The sequence below is a fragment of the Colossoma macropomum genome, unplaced genomic scaffold (assembly GCF_904425465.1).
Source record: "Colossoma macropomum unplaced genomic scaffold, Colossoma_macropomum, whole genome shotgun sequence".
Classification (NCBI taxonomy): Eukaryota; Metazoa; Chordata; class Actinopteri; order Characiformes; family Serrasalmidae; genus Colossoma; species Colossoma macropomum.
Genome location: NW_023494804.1, coordinates 22717814 through 22741167, shown reverse-complemented (window position 1 = coordinate 22741167; position 23354 = coordinate 22717814). Strand labels below are relative to the sequence as shown.

Here is a 23354-nt window from a genome sequence, read left to right as displayed (position 1 = left end):
GGCAAGACGTGAAATGGGATTGGGCCTTTATCTTGCATGAATCAACCAGTCAAATCCTTGGTAAAATTTAACTCTAGTAGTCAGTGCAACATGAGAGCACTGAGAATGATGAGATTTTTGTTTCCCTTTGACCCATCAGGGCGTTTTCAGTGTGCTCATGGAAGGAAGTGCATAGACATGAAGCAGGTGTGTGATGGGACTCCTCAGTGTCAGGATCGCTCTGATGAAATGAACTGCTTCAAACTGTCTGAGGATTGCTACCATCACTGTGACAACAGAAGCCGTTGCCTACCTAAAAGCTTTGTCTGTGATGGAGAGAGAGACTGCTTTGATGGCACAGATGAGACTGGCTGTGGTGAGTTCAAGAAGGCATTGACATTCCACTACTTTTCTGCTATTGTTGTCATGCATTTCTTTATTGCTCAAGATACCCCTGTGTGTTTCTCTCAACACGTAATAGAATCGTCCATAATTAGTTAAAACCTCATAACATTTAACACTCATATCATTATTTTTTTTACTTTTATAAAGTTATGGTTTCACGGATGTTTGAAGAAGGTTACCTTGTGACAGCGACATTCACATTTGTGTACATCATTGTAAAATAGTTGTCGTTTTTCAGCACCAGGGCCATGTTGGAGTGGGCAGTTTCAGTGTGTCAGTGGCCAGTGCGTGTCCACAAAGCTCCGCTGTGATGGTCATGCAGACTGCCACGATCATTCTGATGAGAAGGGCTGTCGTAAACCTCCGCACTGCCCACTGGGGGAGCGTTGTCCCAATAGCCATGAGTGCCTTCTGAAGGAGTGGCTCTGTGATGGTCATAAGGATTGCACTGATGGTTCTGATGAACAGGTAAGGGCCAGTTTGGCTTCTTCCAGCTTCATTTAAGCACTCATCTTTATCAGCAGGAATTATTTTTATGGTTTATCACATTTAAAATCTGAAATGATGTGGTTCAAGATGTTTTTGTGATTAGTTGGAAAACCACATGGATTTTCTTTAGAGATGCTGTTTCACAAGCCCACTGTGTGCTGTTATTCAGGATTCCACAAAGACTGATCTGTTTGAGTGAATGTTGTTTTAGAATTGCAAGTCATCTGTGCTGCAGTGTGGGGAGTTCCAGTGGTCGTGTGCATCTAAAATTCAGTGCGTTCCCTCATCTTGGAGGTGTGACGGCACAAGGGACTGTAAAGATCAAAGTGATGAAGCTGGATGTAAGTAAACTTTCTGTTCCTGATGCTGCCGCAACGCTATTGTTGGGTAGGCCTGCACAGTGTAGACAACTTTATATTACAATGCACTTTAAGACATGTGGGGGTACTTACTTGCTTACTTACTCAGTCAGTCAGTCAATCAGTCAATATTGTTATAATGATGAGCAGTTTCATATTGTAGCGGCCCAACAATATTATCCCTTAAGGAAAATTCAAGTTTGCTGTTTTTGTCCAGGTGGAAAGGTGAAATGCCCCACTCACCTGTTTCAATGTGTAAATGAGGAGTGTGTGAACCCTGAGCTGGTTTGTGATGGTGTTACTCACTGTCAGGATGGCTCTGATGAGGGTCTGGGGTGTCTCAATAACTGCTCCAGCTCACGAAGGCCACAATGTGAACACTACTGTATCAGCACTCCCCAAGGAGCGGTTAGTGATTATACAGCTTGTTTATAGAAGATTTGTCTCTAAGTGACCTGAGTTTAAGATTAAGTTGTGCTCTGATTTTTCTTTGTTTAACGTCTGTATGTGAAGTTTTTGTGCATAAGTGTCCCTTGTTGTTCTTACTCTTCTAGAAGTGTGGCTGTCGGGCTGGCTTTAAGCTCCAGGCAGATGGTTTATTTTGTGTAGATATAGACGAGTGCAAGGATACTCAGCCTCCTGTGTGCAGCCATAAATGCCATAACACACACGGCTCTTATGTGTGCCAGTGTCAGCCAGGTTTCTTACTGGAGCCAGACGGCAGCACATGCAAAAGCCCAGGTAGGAGCAACAAATCAGTCATAAAACCATTAGGTTCAGCACACACATTGGCTCTTGTTTTAGAGTTTTGATATGGTGGTGATAATTTGCATATACGCTTGCTGAATCGTTCCCTTCACAACATATTGTCATACATACATTATGTGGATTTATAATGATTTTCACAGTCTGTGCAGTTTAGAAATTCTAACAGATGTATTTCATTCACTATTAATCTGGTTCTTTATCTTATGCTACATATAGAGGAGCCCCATCTTTTGGCCGCAGTGCAGTTTGAGCTGTTGTTTAAAGACCTGCGGAGCGGCAACCTCCAGATACTGCTTCCCCCAGGGCAGACGCCCATCTTTTCTCTGGACTATGACTGGATGGAACAGAAACTGTTCTGGGTTAACCTAGAGGAAGAGAGCATCAAATTTGCTGTCCACGGAGACAAGGGCAACATCAAGGCACTTGTTAAAGGTCTGAAACTGAGAAAATTACACTTGCTTCATTTGTTCACTAAAAGCAGGGTATAATTCTGGTTATAATTTTTGGATGACATTGTAGGGTTTAAATTGAATAAAATGGGGTACTTTTATTTAAGCTGGATTTGTGTTTTGTAATTCTGTATTTTGTAATTCAGTACTTCAGCCTTTTCAGTCTGTATCTTTGTTCCCCATTCTCATCCATGACTAGGTGTTAAGTCAGACTCCATTGCTGTGGACTGGGTTGGGAGGAACCTGTACTGGGTGGATGGTGTTGCTAGACAGATTTTGGCAGTAAGACTTGGCAGCAGTGTAGTGAAGCCCCAGAACTACATAGTGATTGTGGATGAAGACCTGGAGCAGCCTCGCTCTCTGGTGCTCCTACCACAGAAAGGGTGAGTAAGAGTCCTTCCTCATGTAAATAGAAGACACATTTGTTAATGTAAGTGATCTGTTTTATTTATTTTTTGTAAGAAGTGTGTGTGTGTGTGTGTGTGTGTGTGTGTGTGTGTGTGTGTGTGGAGAACTTCACTCCTACCTCCCTCATTGATTAACTAAACCACTTTATTGCCTGTACTGGTATGATACTTCAGGATGATGCTGTGGTCAGAGATTGGCAGTGAGCCACGGATTGAGCGTGCTGGCATGGACAGTTCACAGAGGAAGGTGGTGCTACGCCACAGTCTGAGCTGGCCTGTGGCCATGGCTGTGGACATTCTGACTGACAGAATGTACTGGACAGATGAGAAGCTCAAACATATTGCTTCAGCCACACTGGATGGAGAGGACATCAGGGTAATTGGAGCTTTGTTTCCTAGAGAAGTCTCTCTAGGAGAATCATTGCTCTAAGATCAGTGAGGGATCACTTTGCTCTGAAGGTTAAAAATCTTAAGTATAAAATCTTGTGAACCCCTTTAACTTCATGGTGTAAAAAAATGTATTGATACTGTGATGCATTTATTTAAAGTTGGTGATTCAAGTACATTTGAGTATTAATTAGGGTCCATGATTTGACTAGTTCCTTAAAGAGTTGTAATGGAATCTTTTAAGTTATATTTACACCTTCTGACCAAGGGTCCATGCAATGAAATTTTTTTCTTAACCTTCTTTCCTGTGTAAAGATCCTGCAGCTCACTGAGACCCCAAGCCCCTTTTCTGTGGCAGTGTTTAATGACATGGTATATTGGTCCGACACCCAGAGGCGAGCAATTCTTGGGGCTCACAAAACTACCGGCAAGAACTGTACAGTTATTCTAAAAAGACCTGGTCAGCCATTTGGGCTCAAAGTAAGTATTTACCTTCCGTTACTGTGTACAGCTGTGAAACTGTCCTGTATCTGTTAAGAACACCAAGAGGTTTAAAATGTGATGTGCAGTATTATACTTAGCTTACACAATTACTGTCTTTTGTATTGTCCAGGTTGTCCATCCACTTATGCAGCCTAAGCTGTCTAGGCCCTGTGAGAGCCTCAGATGTTCCCACATCTGTCTGCTGACCCCAGGATTACAGGCAGTATGTCGCTGCCCAGCTGGGCTACTGTTGGCTAAAGATGGAGTCACTTGTAGCCCACTTGAAGACTCCTCTTCATTCCTCCTAATGCTTTCTCCTTCTGTGCTCACTCAGGTACAAACAGCTATCATTTTATAAAGAATCATTTGTCTGTTGCATTTGTTCTGCCTAACCTGAACTAAAATGCCATGTTCTTACTAGATTTGTTTTACATCTGGTAGTACTATAATTTAATCAAATACACTTTTGTACTAAATTTAAATCATGATTCTCTGTGGTATTGTTCATAGTTTTTACAGGGTTGATGATGTTGGGGGGGAAAAAAGTCTATGAACATTCCACATTGTACTGTAATGAATCCAGTTAAACTTGATTAACTGGACTAATGCTCTCATTGTAACAGGGACATGCAGTTGATCAGTGTTCATTAAGTACTGATGAACAATATGCACAGAAGCATATTGTGACAATTTATAACAGTAATAAATGTTGCAATATTCCCCTCCCTCTTCACTGTTCTGTTATTCAGTATCATGTAATTCAGATGTGTACATCTGAGTATGTTTTCATGCACTTGGTTAATCAGATAATGGGAAAACTCCGGGCTTACTTGAATTTCTGCTTTGCATCTGGCCAATAAACTCAAGATGACGTCACGTAAACATAAGAAGAAGAAGAAAAAGAAGAATATTTAAAGCCTTCATTTCATCAAACATGTATTTGGTTTCAGCATCACTTCAAAATTTTGTCCTCATCTCAAGGGTGCTGTGCTTATTTCCAGTACTGCAGTCTGGTTTTGCACATGCATAGACTGAGAAATCTGAAAGAAATCAGAATGAGTCTACATCGCTGAGAAATCTAATTACTGAACTAAAATCCAGCTCTATCAGATTTCTTAATCCGATTTCTAGACCTTACTTAAATCTAAGAAATCAGAGTACGCTGTTTACATGACCATTTGACCAATCAAATAACTGCAGAAATGATCTCCCCGATAAGTCATCTAGCTCCCATAATATTCAAACATTTAGGCTAGAATATAACTGTGATTGTACAGAATCTACAATTTATTAGCTCAGCATTCTTAGGGCGGTCAGCTACATTTTGACCCAAATCCTTGAAATAGTTGGCCCATTGTTATTTTAATGTAAAAGGTTTTCTTTTTCTTCTGTGTAGATTTATACCAGAAGCTTGCGTGGGGAGGTTGGATTAAAGCAGTGGCCCGAACACCGTGCCTTGGCTCTTCCTGGCATAAATGGAGCTACAGGTATAGACCTGGTCCTCCAAGACAACATGCTGTACCTAGCAGATTCCAGCCAGCCCTCTGTGGCTCAGCTTAAACTGGAAGAATCAGGCCTTGTGCCTGAGGGCGATCCTCTGCAGCTGTTGGGAGACACAGTGACTGCTCTGGCTGTGGACTGGATCACACATAACCTGTACTGGAGCAGCATCAAGCAGCCCCAGATCTACGTCTCCTCACCCGGCTGGAAGTACACCGCCATGGTGGTGCAGGCTAAACTCCAGGACACCACCTCCATTGCACTACACCCACCCACAGGCAGGCTGTGCTTTACGGCTGTGGAGCTGGGAGACAGCAAAATCCTGCCTCAGGTGGACTGCGCCTCTATGAACGGCCAGAACCGCATGGTGCTGTGGAAAAAGACACAGATGCCTATGTTTCTGACCTTCTCCAGCCAGGGCTCAACAGTTTACTGGGCAGATATTTGTGAGTTTTGACATTCACTGCTTTAAGTCCATGTACATTATTGCAAGGTTTTACACAGCCTTTACACAGCCTTATGGGGCCATGATAAAGACTACATGTCTAAAAGTAAAATACATGTCTGCAGACAGCTTATTAGTTTTGGTGATAGATTGCAACATGGATGCCCTCCCCAAATTCTTTTAGTTCTTTTATTGTCAGGAGTACAATAGCTTATGTAAGCAAGCTTGCTAGCTAGCAAAACGCTATCATTAGTTAACAGAAGTGTTTTTTTGTGTATGTAATGTGTTATCTGCACATGCATCATGGGCAAATGACAGGCTTGATGTCAGTCTGTCAATGATGATGAGCATACCATCACCCCTTACAAGGCTTTGAATTGTTCAGGGTTAAAAAAACAAAACAAAACAAAAAACTATATGCAAGGTACCTAAAAGATTCATTCACCAAAATCAAATTTGAACAATTTTCAGTTTATCACAAACAAAATTAATCTGCTGTATGTTTTGGTGTCCAAAGTTTTCTTCTTTAAGTTTGCACTGGAGCTTCAAAATTAATGTCAATTGTTAGGACGTTGCCAAAATCTTGGGTGACACCTTATGTTGGCGTTGCACATACACCACAAAGCCAAGGAGGCAAGTGGACACCATACATGTCTTGGCCAGTCAACTATGTTTGAAGGGGAAAATTGTGTAAATTAGATTTTTGTTAAATCATCCCTTCAGGCATCTTACATTTAGTTTAGTTTTATTCTTTTACAAAGTATAGCCTTGTAATGTACATGGAGCTTTTCAGTAATATTTTGGCCAGTTGTGCATATAGAAAAAAATGTTGCTTAATTTTATTATTGAATTATAAATAGGAGAATTCTGAAATGAAATCTAATGAGTAACAACAGAATATGGCAGTATAATGGAAGATGAGTTTTCTTCCAATGGGCATTATTAGTAAACATTCCTGCACTGTGTCCAGAAGTAAGCCCACATGCTTCCGGTAAGGAGATAAAAATATTGTTATAAATTTACTGGAATAGAGGACGTACATGATTGTGTCTGTTGCAAGAAAGTACAAAATAATTGATTGAAAAAAACAGTATTGCAAAATTTTAATAATGCTATGTGTGTTTTGTTTGTGTAAAATTAGTCATTTTCTGGAATTGGCTGACTCACAGTTAAATAAACAGGCAAATATTTTTTGTTCCCACAACACTTAATGTCCTTGCTGTCTTATGGCACATGCGCGCAACAGTTTCAATATGATGCACCAGCAGCTAATGTGCATTTCCCAGAATTTGTACTCATTTCTCTCTTCCTCTTCTCCAGCTGCTGAAGTTATTGCCTCTGTGGACATTGATGGCTCCAATTACAGAGAGTATAAAACTGGACCTCCCTTAATTGTCTCTTTTGCCAGAAGCGAGAATATCCTCTTCTGGGTCACCCTCTACAATGGTAATTACTATAGCACTTGTTACACTCATTGATAAAATACAACTCTTTGGTTATACCAGCAGATGGCGTGATGGTGTCATGTTTACATTGTTGCATTCATTAACTTGGAGCCTTAATGTATCATAAATCTTTGACACCTTTCTCTTTTTCTTTTTTTTTTCTTCGTAAAAAGTGAGTTTAGCTGTATTGGAAATACTAGATTTTAGTGTTATTCCAGAACACTGATTATAGAATTTTATTAGAACTTAAATCAGTGAAAATTCCTTTTTAATTAATTTTTTCAAAATGTATGTATAATTTAATCGTTAAGATCAAAAATGGTCATTCAGATTGTTTTGATGTGAAACAAAACATTATAGGGAAACTTACGAACTCTGATGTTTTTACCATGGTGGTAATGAGATCCACAGGTTGCAATATTTACAACGTAAATATAGCCATTTTATTTGCCATCCAAAACACACCATGAACCTACATGATCAGAATTTGAATATGTAATGTTGGTGGCAAATCTGTTTTAAATGGGTTCCATTTTGTCTTACAACATGCATGTACCTCTGTGCCATAAATGCATTTTAAAAATATATTTTAGGTCAAAAGCTTATCTCAAAACCATTAACATTTCATCAGGGCATAGCTTTGAGAGCCATTAAACGCTTTGGATGTCTGCTTCCTATCACTACAATTTGTGAACAATTCTGAACCAAGATTCTCAGGTATAATTCAGGTATACAAAATTTTTAGAAAATTTGGTCTAATTCCTCTTTATCAGATGTTGGTCAACTCTCAATTTAACATTTACTTGAATTCCTTCTAGGCACAACCAAAGTGTGGTACAGTGATGGCGTCCAGCCTAAAAAGATGTGGTTTGAAGTGCAGACCAACATTGTTGCATTGAAAGCTTTCAGCAAACACAGCCAGAAAGGTATCTTCATGGTGCACTGCTCAGATCATCTATTATTGTCATCTCTTCTGTCCCTTGTTTTTCTTTCTGTCCCTCCCTTTCTGTCCCACTCCACTCCTCTCTGTGAAAGGCTTGAAAAGAGGGCAGGTGATCAGATATCTCTTCAAAAGACAGTGTCTGGTATGCAGAACAAGTTCAAGCTTACAAAACAGAGCCACATTTAGGCCTCTCCTTTCATTCAGCTGTTCTCACACTCTGACATCTGTGCATAGCTTCAGCTGTAGAACTAGTTCAGCAAGTAAATACTTTGCATACAACGTATTAACCTGAAAGTAAGTGGAGCTATTCTTTATCTCTGCCATATTCTATCAAAAAAAGCCATGTGTATGTGATCTGCTTATGTCCCACCCCTTCTTGGTACTAGGATCCAACCTGTGTGCTGAAAACAATGGGGGTTGCAGCCAGCTGTGTCTGGCATATCCTGGTGGGCGTACATGCCACTGTACGCAGGGCTACCTCGTCGTAAACGCAACCCAATGTGTATCCAGTCCGGAGTGCCCAGCAGGCAGTAAACCATGCAGGAATGGACATGAGTGTCTGTCCAGTGTCAAGTTTTGTGACAGAGTTCCAGACTGTCATGATGGCTCAGATGAAGAGGACTGTAAGTTTAATGTGAACAGTTTCATACACATTTCACTAAAGATGAACCAGTATGGGAATTGCCTGCCAATGCAAAAACTCAGAATTTCACTTGCATTCAGTGGGGTTTAAAAGTATAAGAACACTAGTGCAGATCTTTCTATTTTGCATTTTATTCTAATTTAATACAAAATTTTTCATTCCAAATTATCAGCATAATTTTATTTAAAAAAAAAAAAGTCTTTTGAAATATTTACGTCCTTTACTTTAATCACATGTAGTCAAACTGGCATGGACCGAAGTTTGACTAAAATTAGTTGATCAAATCCACCTGAGAGTTGCCTGAACACAAGCTTCGGTGGAAGAGAGAAGAACCAAAAAAAAACTGACTTTTGTACAAAGGGCTTAACACAATGTCACAATTTTTTTTAATTCTAGTGAAAATTAAATTATAGTGACCTAGAAATAGTGTAGAACCCTTTTTTTCAATTTACTTGTCATAACTTTTTCTTCATTTTAAACTTTTAAAAATTCTAAAAACTTATATACAGATTTTTGTTATTTTTTTTATTTTATTAAATATGCATTTAGAACTTTGGACCCTTTGCCTATGCCATTACAACACACATTTAGATTTTTTTCTTAGCATGGTGAAAAAGCAGCGTATCCATGCGGTTTACTTAATGTTAGCTTAGCGAACAGGCTACAGACACAAACGGTGCAATCGCCACAGTAACAGTTTGATTCTGACTAAGCAGTGCTCTACTGACAGAAGTTTAGATGATAAAAAGCTAAAGTCTCAGAGAGCAAAAATCAAGAGTGACAAACTCAAAATCGAACCTGCTCTGTGCTGTTTGGGATTGTAGGGTTTTATTTAGCAGGCCAAACATGCCACACAGCGCAGGTTTTGTTCCAGCTAACTGATGCTAAAACTACACCCATTTAGAGGACATCTGAGAGCATAAAGTTCAGTGACACAGAACATCCAACATTCAAAACCATTGCTTTTAATAAAAGTATGTGCCCCGGTGCCAGCGCTCAATGACTCTGAGCACTGTCTAGTTTCTCTGTATGTCACAGAGCACCACTTGGTATTTAGTATGTTAAATTAAAGCCACGTTGAGACCACAGAAATCCACTGTAGATAACGTGGCTTAAAATTTACACAGAAAGGCATTCAGATCTCAGCTAACATTACAGCCTAGTCTTTTTCAGCTCAGCTAACGAAGAGCTGTTAGTAAAGTAGTAAACTGATGCCTAGTGTGATTAATCATGATGAGCAAAAAAAAAGGAAACCCAAAAAAATAAAAGAATGATATTTGTTTATACTGTTGCACATATCTAGTGATTGACGTTGAAGTTGTGACTGTTTTTAAGCCCCATCACAAGTGACTGTATGCCTGACTGATATTCCTTTCTTTACACTCTCAGGCACATACATGAAGGTCAAGCCCGGTTTCAAACACAGAAAGCCTTCTGCTCCAGGCTCAGCTGGTATTGCTGGCTCCCCTCAGGATAATGAGGTGTTGGTACGCACACTGGGCGGTCAGTCCTGCAACTCTGAGCTGTGTAATGGCCGAGGTCGATGTGTGATGCATAAGGGGGAGCCAGGCTGTGAGTGTGTGCAGGGCTACAGTGGAACATACTGTCAGGAAGGAGGATCCAGCAGTGCTCCTGTTGTCCTTTCCGTTCTCTTCATCATTGCAATAGTCATCGCTGCTGCTGTGATTTTAAAGAGGAGGTATGCAGCCTGTTTTTCAGAACTGTTTCAAAGCTCTGCAACATCAGAAAAACACAAGAAATGGCTGCTTTAGAGATGAGCAGTGTGATACTGTCACATTCAATAGTTGCAACACTGAACAACTACATGTTTAATTAAAAAGGTTTAGATGAGGCTTCCAAATTTGCATTGTTCGGTTTTTGACAATGCTAAGTTCATGAAGGCATGCCTGGCCCAGCTCTATTGTTGTGATGTAATGCTGCTGTGCAGCAGTGAATGGGAGAGAAAATTGACAAATTGAACTGCTAGTTTTAGTAACTTTTTTTATTTATTTATTTATTTTTTTAAATAAACGTGACATTACTGGTGCAATGTGCTTCTCAAACTTTAGAAACTGAAAGTGTGTTGTTGATTTTCACAACACACAATATACCTAACTGTCATTTTGCTGCTTAACTAATTTGTTCCTGGCTGTTTTTATTGATCTGTTTACTTGTGTCCTCCTCCATCTCCATGACTTTTTACAGAAGAGACAAAGAAGCAAGGGGGCAGCCCACTGACAAGGAGACACTCATGAAGGACATGGAGGAACATGAGGAACCTGAGGCTCATCCTCAAAACTTTGTCAATGAACTCTACAACCCTAAAGAGGAGGTATGTTCACTTTCCCTATAGTGGTATGTTATTGTTACTCATTGTTTCATTTTAGTCTAAGCAAGCTGTAACTAAAGAAAATATGGTGTGAAATGGTTGATACACTATTGTTCTTTTGATTTGTTTAGTTGTCTGTTCTGAACTACCTTCTATTATGTGGCATCTTCTCTTCCACAGGAACAAGCAACTGAATCAGTGAACTAAATCTAAGATTTTTAAATAAAGAATGTAACCTGGGCAGAAACCTTGGTGTGTTTGTGTTTTTATTTGTACAACCAGTCACAGACTGGGCAGACATTACAATACAGTGCAAAATCAAGAGATTAACAATCATTTTTAATTTCCATTCTTCAGAGATGGTTAGATAGAAAATCCACCTCCATAAATAAGGGGAAAGTCAAAAGATCAAGAACTTCAGATCTCTTGCCTGAGATCCATTTCTGTCCATCCTTCCACTGTGAGAAAACACCATGGGTCTGAAAGGATGTGTAGCTCTCAAGAAGCTATTACTGAGGAAAGAAAAAGGACAGGAATTAGGTCTCATTCACCAACCTATCTTACGAAGAACTTATACAGCTTTCACAAAGATTCTGACGTTTACCAATGTTTTATTTGGGAGTTATTAGGTAAGAACAAACTCTACACACTTAAGAACACAAAGGTGTAAACAATTCTGTGGTTTAAGAAAACATTAATCTGATGTAGACTTTTTTCTTAGGACCTTTCTCAAGAACACATTTAAGAAAAAAACAGACATTGGTGAATGAGGCCCAATGAACTTTGCACTCCAAAGCCCAGAATGTGTTTTGATTACTTGGATCATGAGAAGCAGAAAATATAGCCAATTTCTAAGGCTGAATTTTGGAGGTGTGGAAAAATGTCCTTGCATATTTCTTCGAAAAATGGACAGCAAGTCTCCCAAAAACAATGGAAGCTGTAATTAAAAAAAAATGGATAAATACTGAAATCATTTTATAATTAGTTCTGTAAATAATCTGTACTGCGTTGGTGGATTAATTAATAACAAAGCTAAACTGGACCCCAAACTAAGGTTCCACCCATCAAAGCTGTAGAAAGTTACTGTGACTTGTATGAATTTTGTAAGGCCCCTTCCACACTTTTATGAGTGACGCGTGCTTATAAGTTTGGTTTGAACTGTGACGTTGCTCTATAAATATTTACTCTGCTGATAAAGGAGTACAAAAGGTGAGCGCTATAAGCAGACTGTAATGAAAGGTTGTAGGTGTGCTGCAGTACATGAACCTCTTGCACAAAATAATTAATCTTACTAAAATGAATTTGTAAATTACTACTTGAGCCTTATGAAAACATGCTACACTCTGTACTTACCACAGGCAATTAGGACTTCAATATCTGGTGCATAGCTGACTATAATACTTGTACACTAATAGCAGTAATAAATACACTGCCTGAACTGTTAAGGGCAAGCTGTAAAGTACTGTTTAAATTGTAGAAAAATGTGACTCAATTTACTTGCATTGCCTGATAATCTTGTTAAAGCTACCATACCAGTGAATTGTAAAAATTGCAGAAGAAATTTAACAGCACATTTGTCACTTTTTGTTTATAGTAGCTTGGATTACACAGCAGTAACTTACTTAGTGTTCAGCTATGTACATACTTCCCCATTGCATGCTGTGTACATGCCTGTGTTCTATCTTGTCTAACCATCTTGGAGTGCAGTGTCATACAAAACAGGTCTTGTCCAGTCATGCAAAGCCAGACTTTCTTTCAGCACGGTCACGGCAGTGGTGACTAAACTCCATAATCTGGCATGTAGCCTGAAGTGTGGGGAAGCTACATGGGTGAAATATAATTAGACTCCCTGTTCCAGTCCTGGGGAGGGTGTTACCTTTTCATTTTAGCCTCTGGCTGAGTGGTCACCTGACATTCTTTCTCTGCAAAAGACTGTTCTGTTTCTTTTAACTACTGATATGTTTGAAGTGTGAGTTAGAATGTTCTGTGTATCCAACATTACATGACTGCTTTGATGTCTGAGTAAAATTACATCTCCAGACAGTTCACACTCTGAACTGTCATAGAATTGTCTTGAAATAAGTAATATTCTGGATGTGAAAGTCAAACAAGTAAATTTTTAAACTGTGATTTTAGTTTTTTATTCTTAACATGGTTAATGGAAAAAAAAACTATATATATGAGAAATAAAGATTAACATGCATAAATTTGAAGTGATTTTTGTGAACGTTACATGTCGCTGTTGTTGGAAGAAAACCTTGTATCTCCAAAATGATAGATTTACAGGAAAAGGAAAAAACTACTTTACTTTTAATGTAAGTCAATGGAACCAGACGTCTTTCCAAGTCATTTTGGACCATTTCTTTTGCTCCATTGTTTATAAAATTTACACCCAATGTAAAGAGCAACAGGCATCTTCAATTTGTCAAAAACTGAAAAACGACAAAAATGGAGATACGAGGTTTTCTTCCGACAGCAGCGATATAAAAAAAGTCGTGTTAGCTTGTAGCATTAAGGTCAAATGTTTAACCTTCTGACTGAAATCCTGAGTGGTTAGGGCCTTCTCTGGGTTGTTTTGAGACGCAGTCCAACTATGCTGAACCCAGTTTGGGCAATTAAACTTTCAGCACGCTTTACATGTAGACAAACTTCTACCCTCACAGTCGCCTCGTTAGGCAGGATTCTGGTATGTCTGGATGAGAAGCTCACCTGAGATTGCAGGTATGCTGGGTGGCTCCTTAGCCCACAGCGATGAAATGAGGCATTTTTTCCACCACCTGTATTCGGACAAACCCCGCCCCCTGCGCTTGGATTGCTGAGTAGTACAGTGCACGCGCGTGAGCATGAACTTTTGGCCAATCCGAGCGCAGGACGCGGGATACTATCAGCCAATTGTCATTCAATTGCCTGGATGCGGGTGGAAAAACAAATAATGCCACTGAAACAGGGAGGGGAGCTTTTGGCTGATCCTTCCTGTTCGGAGTTATTCAAGACTTGGCTTGTTCCCTCACTTGTTTTTCTTTTTTAGTTGTTTTTTCCCCTCACAAACGCCTTCTTCCATGTTCCCTTCACGCTGAATTCTTACAAGTTGCTGACTACCGCCTTTCACCTGGAAAGTGCCCTGATAGCTTGGAGTGATATCCACCCTGTACTTGGAGAGCCGGTGAGTATAGCATGTAGGTGTATTTATAGTGTGCTGTGTACTTAGCAGATTGGGAAGTTCTTGCTGAACCTGACTAACCGATTGATGAGTCTATAGATGTAGCGCCTCAGTGCGCATGCTTTTTATAAGGTTTGGCTTCAGTTTTGCTATGCTTTTGAGTAATGCTGGTGCCATAGTTCAGACGAGGAGATATTCAGGGACACTGCAGGTATGTTGATGTTAGCATGTTGGACACGGTTTTAATGTTGTGGGATTTGCTATGGAATAGGTGTGTCCACATTATTGATTTAGAAATCATGTACAGCCATTGGCCAAGATTAACTGCACAGGTCTGTGTGCGAAGCCATAATGTGGGTTTTATATGCCATGATTTGTGTATAACTGGACAGGGGTTACAAGTACTTTACATACTGAAAAAAAAGTAATACATTCAGTTTACTTTATTCAAATATGTACATAATTTCCATATTTGTAAAACGTAATACAGCATGTATAATGTTTACAAAACCTGTGTAGAATTTTAGGAATAGAGTAGGAGCAGAGTCATCAGTGTTTCTCCTCACATGGCTTTGTCTCCCTGTAGAGCTTTTAGGAAAGCGTGACATGCCTAGCCTCACCGCCGACCTTCAGAGACTGATGGACTGCAGTGCTCAACGGTGCAATGGCCGTGGCGAGTGTGTGACAGTGGATGGCTTGCCAGAGTGTGAATGTATGCTGGGCTACAGGGGGGACACCTGCAGGGAGACGGTGAACGGCGGGCTGTCTGTTCCTCTCACGCTGGGGGTCCTGGGTGTCCTCGTTGGCTTGATTATTGTGGCTTTCCTCTTTGCATACTTTCGACAGAAGAGAAAAGCACAAATAAGGTATAATCTCAGTGATGTCTGTCTGTCTGTCTGTCTGCCTGTTTCTGTCTTTCTCTCTTTTGCATATTTGCAGTCTTATAAGTCAAGATTCCTAAATGGTTCTTGGTTTGGACATAAGATCTACACTCATAAAAAGGAAAGTTTCCTAGATGGCTCTTTGCTTGGATATATCGTTCCACACTCTTAAAAATAAAGGTTCCACAGTAGTTCTCGGCTTAGATGTACAGTTCTTAAAAATACAGGTCCCTAAATAGTTTCTGGCTTGGGCCTGTGGTTCTACATTGTTAAATAAATAAGGGTGCCTACATGGTTCTTGGCTTGGACATACGGTTACACACTTTAAAACAGTAGTTTCCAAATGGCCTTTGGATTGGATGTACAGTTCAGGGGGGGCTTTAATTTTCATTAAACTTTAAAAAGTTTCTTCCCACTCACACATCACATTTACAAGAACGATGCTTTAAAGAACTTTTCACTGTAAAGTTCTTTAGGGAACCAAAAGTGGTTCTTCTATGACATCACTCCAAAAATTTCTTTCTCTGAAAAGGTACTTCCAGTTTACATTTCTTATTTGCAGAGATGATTCTTTAGAAAAACAAACATTGGAAATTGGAAGGAACCAATAGTGTCCTTCTTTTACTTCTAGCACAATCATGGACGATCTGTTATTTGAACTGTGCTCATAGGGAGCAGGCAGCTGCTGCAAAGGAGGCCCTGAAAAGAAATGGGGACGTTCATTCCCTTCCACACAGTGAAACAGGTTAGTCATCACTAACTCCTTATTTTCTCCACAATATTTTGTAAGGAACAGACCTGGGACTTACTACATGTAATATAGCCACACTGACATATATTGTGCTCCAGGCAACATTTTATTTGTAGACACACCACAACATTTGAGGTGTGCATACGTAGAACAGTTTGCTGGCACTGCTTAAGGCGCCTGCCTATGTTGTAGAGGTGTAACCGAACAACATGATTCTGTGATATGACGAATTTCCGATAAAGAATATTAATTTTGCTTAAATTTTTTAGTCAACTAGTCCAAATTAAGTTCAACTGCCAAATCCAGACCAAAGGATGTAAACAAGCTGTTTTCTTAGAAGACGAATTTAATACACACAAATCATGGCGGAGCATGTAGCACAACCTAAAAAAAGTTTGGTTATGGCAGAAATTATTATAAAAGTATTTGCAGACTTATAAGTAACCTTTATATATGCACAAGAAATGAAAACACAAACTTTGTTTCAGCTGAAAGCAGAATGAGAGTTAAAAACATAGGTGGGGTTAATTGTGTAACAGCTGCTAAAAAGTCTGGTAAAATGCAAACACAATTAATTCAGTATAGTGCTAGGTTGTTTGAGGGTGATAAGATTTAAAACCTAAATGCATAAAATAATTCAAAAAGAGGCTACAAAACTAAAAATAAATAAATAAATAAATCAAATTTACCCCCTGTTAGGTTGTGCCCTGTTGTCCCCTAAATGCTTTCAGCTACAAGATTCAGTTTATATCTAATTTATAATTTATATCACTTTTTGACAGCATGAAACTTGACTGTATCTGATTTACAGTGCATGTTGTTTTGCAAAAGACAGTTAACATGCATAGCACTCATATTACGTCTATGCCTCTACGGACAGTGTTGCAGTCACTTGTGTTGTATTCTGTGCTGTAGTTAGTGCTGTATCTCGCTGATCACTTCCTCTAATTCTCCCAACAGGAAACAAGAGCCCGACAGTATAAAACATCTCCACCTCGACAAAACAGAATATCTCCTGCATCATTTCGCTCATTGCACTTGCTTGGAAATGTGTCTCATTTTGTGACCTTCTTCTTCAGCAAAACACCATGCACTTATTATTTTAGAAGAAAAGGGAAGGACAGGATCCTGTGGCCAGGTGCTCCTTAGATGTGTGTACATGATCATGATAATGATACATTCAGAGTGTTTATATCACCTTACCGTGCTTTCTTGTTATTAAAGCATACAGTGTCTTTTGCTCATGTACAATTGAACAGGCCAGTGAAGTAGCCAAAAGTCTGATTTTATGGTATGTAGATGGACAAATATGTTAGGCAAATGAGGGGAAAAGAGAAAACATCACATTTATGCTTCATATGCTTCAACTGCTGGTTTACAGACAAAACATTATACAATTTAAGCAGCACTATGTAAGATTATTTGTTATAACTGAAAGAAGTAGCATTACAGATTTATAAAAAAAAAAAACATGCTAACATATGGTGAGCACTGCAAGTTGCCCTGTAAAGCCTAAAATAATACTTTAAAAGTCAGAGGCTTTAGGTCGGATTTGGAAGGAGTTTTCCAGACCGCATTATACATCTTTACGCGTGAACATTACACGCACTGGCTCAGTGTTTGGTGCTCAAAGGCAAAATCAACATTATACTGATGAAAATCTCATGACAATAGTAGATAATTCACTCACATCCTCAGAAGACATGTTCTTCTCCAAGTTTTGACTGAGTTCTCTTTCAATACTCTTAGCATGCTCACAATCATCAGATTCATTCACTCGGGGAAGGGGTCCAAAGCACAACCCACATTGCGTTCAATTACTCATTTCCACCAGAGAGGTCTCCAAACCCCAAATATTACATATTGTAGCTTTAAGTTTAAGGATTTCATTCTATCTGTGAAGCTAATACATCTCCCATTTTGTTACAAATGAAATGATTTGTGATGAATGATGATGAAAGACTAATTTTGTCAGTATAAGTACTGGCAGCATCCACAATAAATAATTAGAAAAGCATATTGACGTAATTTATTATATGTCATCATATTGCCCATCCCTATTTTGGAGGTTTGTTCAGGTACACTAATCAAAGCTCATACTTACAATACTTGCAGCTGAAAGTGGTACAACCACATCCTAAAAAAGATATTGCTTGCGTATTCAATAGCAGAGTCATTTTAAATATGTCTTGTAGTTGTAGGTGCTGCTTTACTGATACTGATGTGGCAGTAAGGGAGACAAACGCTTGTGACGAGTGTGTAGTGACTAGTCCCTTTAAAATGCCAAGTATTTCAGTGACGCGCTTTGTCCTTACACAGCTTCAAACCTGACTAGTCGGTTCAAAAGACGCATGCAGTACTGTGCAAAAGGCTAAGGCCACCCTCCATTTATTTAAGTTTAACTGGCCAAGTTATATACAGTGAAATAAAGAACATATTTAACAGAAGACGACACAGAAGATACAACAAGTAAATATAATTCCATATTTTTAGTGTTTATTGCGTCCACTCTTTATCTTTATTACAGCTTCCATTCTTTTCAGTAGACTTGTTTTTCCAAGAAATCTGCAGGGATGTTTTTCCACACTTCCAAAGTTCAGTCTTAGCAGTTGGTTGCATTTTCTGGTGCTCACCATCCAAGTAATCACAAACACATACTGTGACGCTGAGGTCTGGACTCTGAGGTGGGCAGTACATTGTTCTGAGAACACCAGCAGCTTCTTTGGCTAATTTGCAGATCTTCTTGTTTTGTCTATTTCCTTTTTTCTGTAATGGCTTCTTGACAGCTACACATCTTTTGAGCCCCCTAGTGTTGAGTGGCCTTCTCACAGTGGAAGTACCGTTTATCAGATGGTGACAGTTTTGGTGGTCTAGCAGGTCTTGCTCAGTTGTTAGGAGTTCCAATTCCTCTATATCTTAGTTTTTTTTGTTATGTATATCGCTGCTGCCAGAACAAAACCTTGTATCTCCATTATTGTTGTTTTTCAGTTTTCGACATAATTTGAAAATGTCTGTTGTCCTTTACATTGACTGTACATTTTATAATGAATGGATCAAAATACACGGCCCAAAATGACTTGGGAAAAAAGTCCGGTCCCATTGACTTACATTAAAAGTAAAGTAAGTTTTTTCCTTCTCCTGTAAAGTTGTCGTTTTGGAGATTTTGTTCTGACAGCAGCGAGAAGTGAATAATTTTATACCTCATCTCTTCAGAAATAACTCCTGAAAAAGTGATGTGTACTTAATGGCCATTTTGACTGGAAATCAAATAAATGTAGGCTGACCTCTAAACTTCACACTTTACTGTAGGTTGACTCTGCAATGATGAACTACACCTACGTATTGATCCACTGTGGTTCATTTAAACCTTGTGAAAATGCTACTTAAAATCCATCAGAATGTTACGGTCCACTGTATTCAGGTTTGATGCTGAAGCAGATTTATCAGATGCTCTTTTAAAATATGGTTAAAATATGGCTATGGACCATATTAGATACATTTTTTTTTTATAAATTTGTACTTTTCTTAATAAAGACTTCTATTTAATAGTGTGGTTGTTTACCTGTGAACTAAAAATGTCAAACCCATGACATCAATGAGGAAAGATGTTGTTAAGTCGCCTGTGTTGGTGTAAAGTCCACTACCTGCTGTATATATAGGGTGAGGTTCACCACTCTCAAGAACATTCATGATTTACTAACTTACAAACTTTAAGATAAACATGGCAGTGCTTACAGCTTAAAACACGTTCTTAACATGATTAATATTTTTATAACATCAACATTATAGTATCTGCAATGATTTCACAGTAGTTAAGGCACAAGTGCTGTGCTCTGTAGATCATTAACTTTAGCTGTAATCTATATACTAAATGTGTGGAAAACAGTTGTAAATCTTCTAAATTGTTTTTTTATATCTTCTAAAAAATCATATGTTGAAGTACGAGGAACTAAAAAAAAACAAGTTTTGTGTTTGCACAACTTGGGCATACTTCCTTCAGTACTTCAGGTGGAGACACACCAAAAAGACCAGCCAAACCTGTTGCACTGGATTAAACATGTAGAATGGTTTCTGCTCTTGTTTTCTTGGGCAATACAGATCCTCTGAAATCATTCAGCAACATCTCCTTGCATGAACTAAAAGAAAGCCAACCTGCATGTTTTCATAAAGATGAATATTTATTTACACCATCATGTATGAATATACCTGAGTGATAGGTTTGTCCACAAGGCTCAAATTCAATATTTAAAACATATATTTACAAAGTCAAAGCTTCAAGCATCATAGGATTGTTAAAGTCGACAGAGTTAAACATCATGTGACCGATATTTGACCATAGCCCTTACACTAAACATTACAGATGCATCCTGCCCTTTTTTATTAAAACCAATGTAATTGCTCTGAGAGTCAGTTATAGCTAACTCTGCCAGATGTTCCTTCTCAGTTAAACGCAAATGATATAGATACATATATACAGTATAATTATTCTTTCCCTGATCAAGAGACCATTATATCAATGCTGTTCCAAAAAAATGTATCTCTATTTATCCATTTGTTTTTACTTTTCTATATCATTTGAACACACCAGCTGTCCATTATCTTATATGACAATTTCATCATGAATGGACTGATAGATGTGCTCCAAAATCACAAGGAATAAAGTCACTTCACATTCATTTTAAAATTTAAGAACATTTTTGCCTTCTTGTTCTATTTTTTGAGATGTTTCTTTTTTGAACAGCAGTGTTATGTTATCTGTGTTATTATGCCATGTTGTATGATGTAAAGGGAAGGTTATCAAACTATTTGGTAACAGTAAAATAAATTACTTCAATCTGATTAGATAGTACAGGTTCTCTTATGCACAGACTACACTATGGTTGGAATCAGATGTTCTTTCAAAGCATGAATCTCAATCCTTCATGCAGGCCACTGCTGCAATCTCTTCATTAGACAGTCAGTGCAGGAGGAGTGCTGTGGCTCAAGCAGCTGTAAACAGTCATTTAGTTTAAAAGATCTTTAAGAAACCTTCAGATGAAGGGTTTAAAAGTTCAGAGGAAGTTCAACGGTGATGTTTAGGAAGACAGAGGTGGGTAGTAACTAATTCCATTCACTTATTTGCATGGACCACTTAGTACAATCTGTACTTTCCTTTTCCAGGCAATAACTTCTCTAATCAAGTATTTCTACCTGATTTTAATCCGTCACATTTTTTAGGTTCCGTTTCATTTGTTTCGGTTAGTTCACACCTCTTTCTTTGGAGCTGTAGCTCTTTATTTAAGACCAAAAAGAGAAGGACAACACCTAACATGCAGTTCTATATGGAGCTCAATACCTACTTCAAACTGAGACACTATTTGATTGATGGAACAACACTTACTCAAAGTATTCTTACAGAAGAAGAACGTAAAGGTGGGAGTGTGTAATTCTCAACCTGTGTGCTTGGGTAGATAAACGGATAGAAATATTACTGTTATATCGCCTTCATAAAGCCTAAAGCAGGGTGGCCCAGCAAAGGGTTACCAAAATCACTTAGAATAAAATCTCTTTACAGTAAATTACATGAAAAGTTAAGCCCTCTCCTGTAAAGTTACCATTTTGGAGATACTTGCTTTTCTTTGGACAGTGATGATATTCATATTTTGTATTTTTGTATTTAAGTATGTATAACAAAATATAGTGTAATTTTATAAATACTTTTTAAAACCTGATTTAAAACACACTTTCTTTATTTCTATGCTATTTATTTTATCAGTGTTTTTGGCTCTTGGTCCACCACAAACACTTTGCCCCATTCAGACAAAAAGTTTGGGCACCGCTGGCCTTGAGTTTTATTTCTGCATCTGTCTCTGAAGCATTGTTCATCTTAGGGAAGTAAGTGTTATAAAAGTGTTACCTTTTAATATTTTGGCTTTTGATAGCATAAGTACAGTATGTTTGTGAGGAATCTACTTTTTCTACAGCTTACATTCCCTTATGAAAAAGATCTTTAGTAATACTGCAGGATTTCCATAACTTACAGTACTTAGACAGTTTAACGACCTATAAACGATTTATAATAGACAATCACTGTAGTTAATACTACGTCAGTATTATAGATTATAAAGGGATTATGCAGCACTATGTTAATCTGGTCGTTTCTTACAGTCTCACTCTTCTCTCTGTAGGAGTTTTCATACAGTTACCTCTTTTACCCTTTAATAGCTTTTGGGGTGGTTTCACTTCATTCTGTCCTGAGTCATTATTTCACTTTAGCTGCTGCTTGGGTAGGCTCTCGCTACCCCTACCCACCTCTGCACCACACAAACACCGTGTTTCACAGATCTGCGTCGTAGGGTTTACCGTTGTATGACGGGTTCACGGTTCCTCTGGACTGGCTCTTAGCTCTGGGGAAGTCAAGTTCGTCGTCCAGCGGGTCTCTGGAGTAAGCTGGAGTTGAGGCGCTGCTCGTGGTGCTCGGGGCGTTGGTACGCGGGTAGGGCTCGGGTCTGGGCCTGGCGGTGTACCTGGTCGGGCCGGTGTTTGCTACGGGCTTTTCTCCGCGGTTCTTCCCACCGCAGCACCTGCAAACGCCCACGAAGAGCACGGCGCCGGCCAGCACCTCCATGATGCCCCCGATGTAGCCCAGCACGATGCAGTAGCCCACCGTGATCCCTGGGCTGTTGGGGTTCGAGAAGGTCGTGGTGGTGTTGAGCGAGGGCAGCACGTGCGTGTACCACGCAATGGGGATGATTGTCAGCACGCCCGAGCAGAAGATCAGCACGCCCCCGAAGGACGTGAGCGCCCAGCGCGGGGGTCGGTTCCGCCAGCAGCGCGCTCCAGGAGTGACCACCGCGAGCCCGATGAGGGTCACGACCAGCGAGGCCACCATCATGCCCTGCGCCACCGGGATGATCTGGTTGTTGAAGTAGGTCTGGTCCGTGCTGCGCAGGTTGCACGTAACCGAGCTGGACGTGGTGAAGCTCTTGCAGATGTCCCAGATGCCCTGGTTGAGCACCGTGTCGCTCGACTGGCCGGACAGGCCGGTCAGCGTGCGCCAGTTGGGCGCCACCGTACTGGTCAGGTCCAGGATCCAGCCGCACGGAGACAGCACCAGGCCGAAGATGATGATGCCGGGAGTGCGCATTGTCGGTCCCAGCGCGGAGCTCAGCTCGCGAGCAGAAAACAAAACAACTACGAGCGTCCCGCGCGGTGCTTTTAAGTAAATGCGAGGCTGAAACTCTGGGTGGGTCCTGGCGGGGGGTGTGGCGCTTCGTTCCCTAAAGCTGCTTCCGAGCGCGCAGTTTCGACAGCTGGACTGGACTGGACTGGACAGCCACCGCTGGTCATTTATTTCTTTTTTTCAAAGTTCTTTCATGACAGCAGCACAATGAAGAGTTCAGCAGTGAATTAAACGCAGTTCTTTACGACTTGTTCGCTCTTTTTTCAGGTCAGATGGAGGCTGTGTGGCTTCGCCAGCCGAGTTTCGTGAGAGCTTCCCTGAAAGAGTCGTTCCTTCCATTGTACACAGTTAGAAATAAAGGATCTGTGC

General features: G+C 39.7%; 2 protein-coding genes across 2 annotated transcripts in view; one reads left to right on the top strand and one right to left on the bottom strand.

The window, feature by feature from the left end:
• The window catches only part of si:dkey-88l16.3 (prolow-density lipoprotein receptor-related protein 1), a 32710-nt gene extending 15235 nt beyond the window's left edge, over positions 1 to 17475 (top strand). Inside the window, exons 20-39 of the mRNA XM_036594442.1 lie at positions 140 to 355; positions 623 to 852; positions 1085 to 1214; positions 1450 to 1640; positions 1787 to 1973; positions 2217 to 2432; positions 2649 to 2832; positions 3031 to 3232; positions 3559 to 3723; positions 3857 to 4060; positions 5123 to 5672; positions 6992 to 7117; positions 7935 to 8042; positions 8446 to 8682; positions 10092 to 10401; positions 10908 to 11034; positions 14060 to 14198; positions 14778 to 15057; positions 15744 to 15817; positions 16784 to 17475. Coding sequence (XP_036450335.1) covers positions 140 to 355; positions 623 to 852; positions 1085 to 1214; positions 1450 to 1640; positions 1787 to 1973; positions 2217 to 2432; positions 2649 to 2832; positions 3031 to 3232; positions 3559 to 3723; positions 3857 to 4060; positions 5123 to 5672; positions 6992 to 7117; positions 7935 to 8042; positions 8446 to 8682; positions 10092 to 10401; positions 10908 to 11034; positions 14060 to 14198; positions 14778 to 15057; positions 15744 to 15817; positions 16784 to 16806 — 3899 coding nt within the window. The 3' untranslated portion in view covers positions 16807 to 17475. The remainder of the gene's footprint in view (positions 1 to 139; positions 356 to 622; positions 853 to 1084; positions 1215 to 1449; positions 1641 to 1786; positions 1974 to 2216; positions 2433 to 2648; positions 2833 to 3030; positions 3233 to 3558; positions 3724 to 3856; positions 4061 to 5122; positions 5673 to 6991; positions 7118 to 7934; positions 8043 to 8445; positions 8683 to 10091; positions 10402 to 10907; positions 11035 to 14059; positions 14199 to 14777; positions 15058 to 15743; positions 15818 to 16783) is intronic.
• Positions 17476 to 19980: 2505 nt separating this feature from the next.
• Positions 19981 to 22991, bottom strand: LOC118825220 (claudin-23-like). Its single transcript, XM_036595798.1, has one exon. It carries the CDS (start codon positions 22947 to 22949, stop codon positions 22140 to 22142), a length of 810 nt encoding a protein of 269 aa, XP_036451691.1. The 5' UTR covers positions 22950 to 22991; the 3' UTR covers positions 19981 to 22139.
• Between the last annotated feature and the right edge of the window lie 363 nt (positions 22992 to 23354).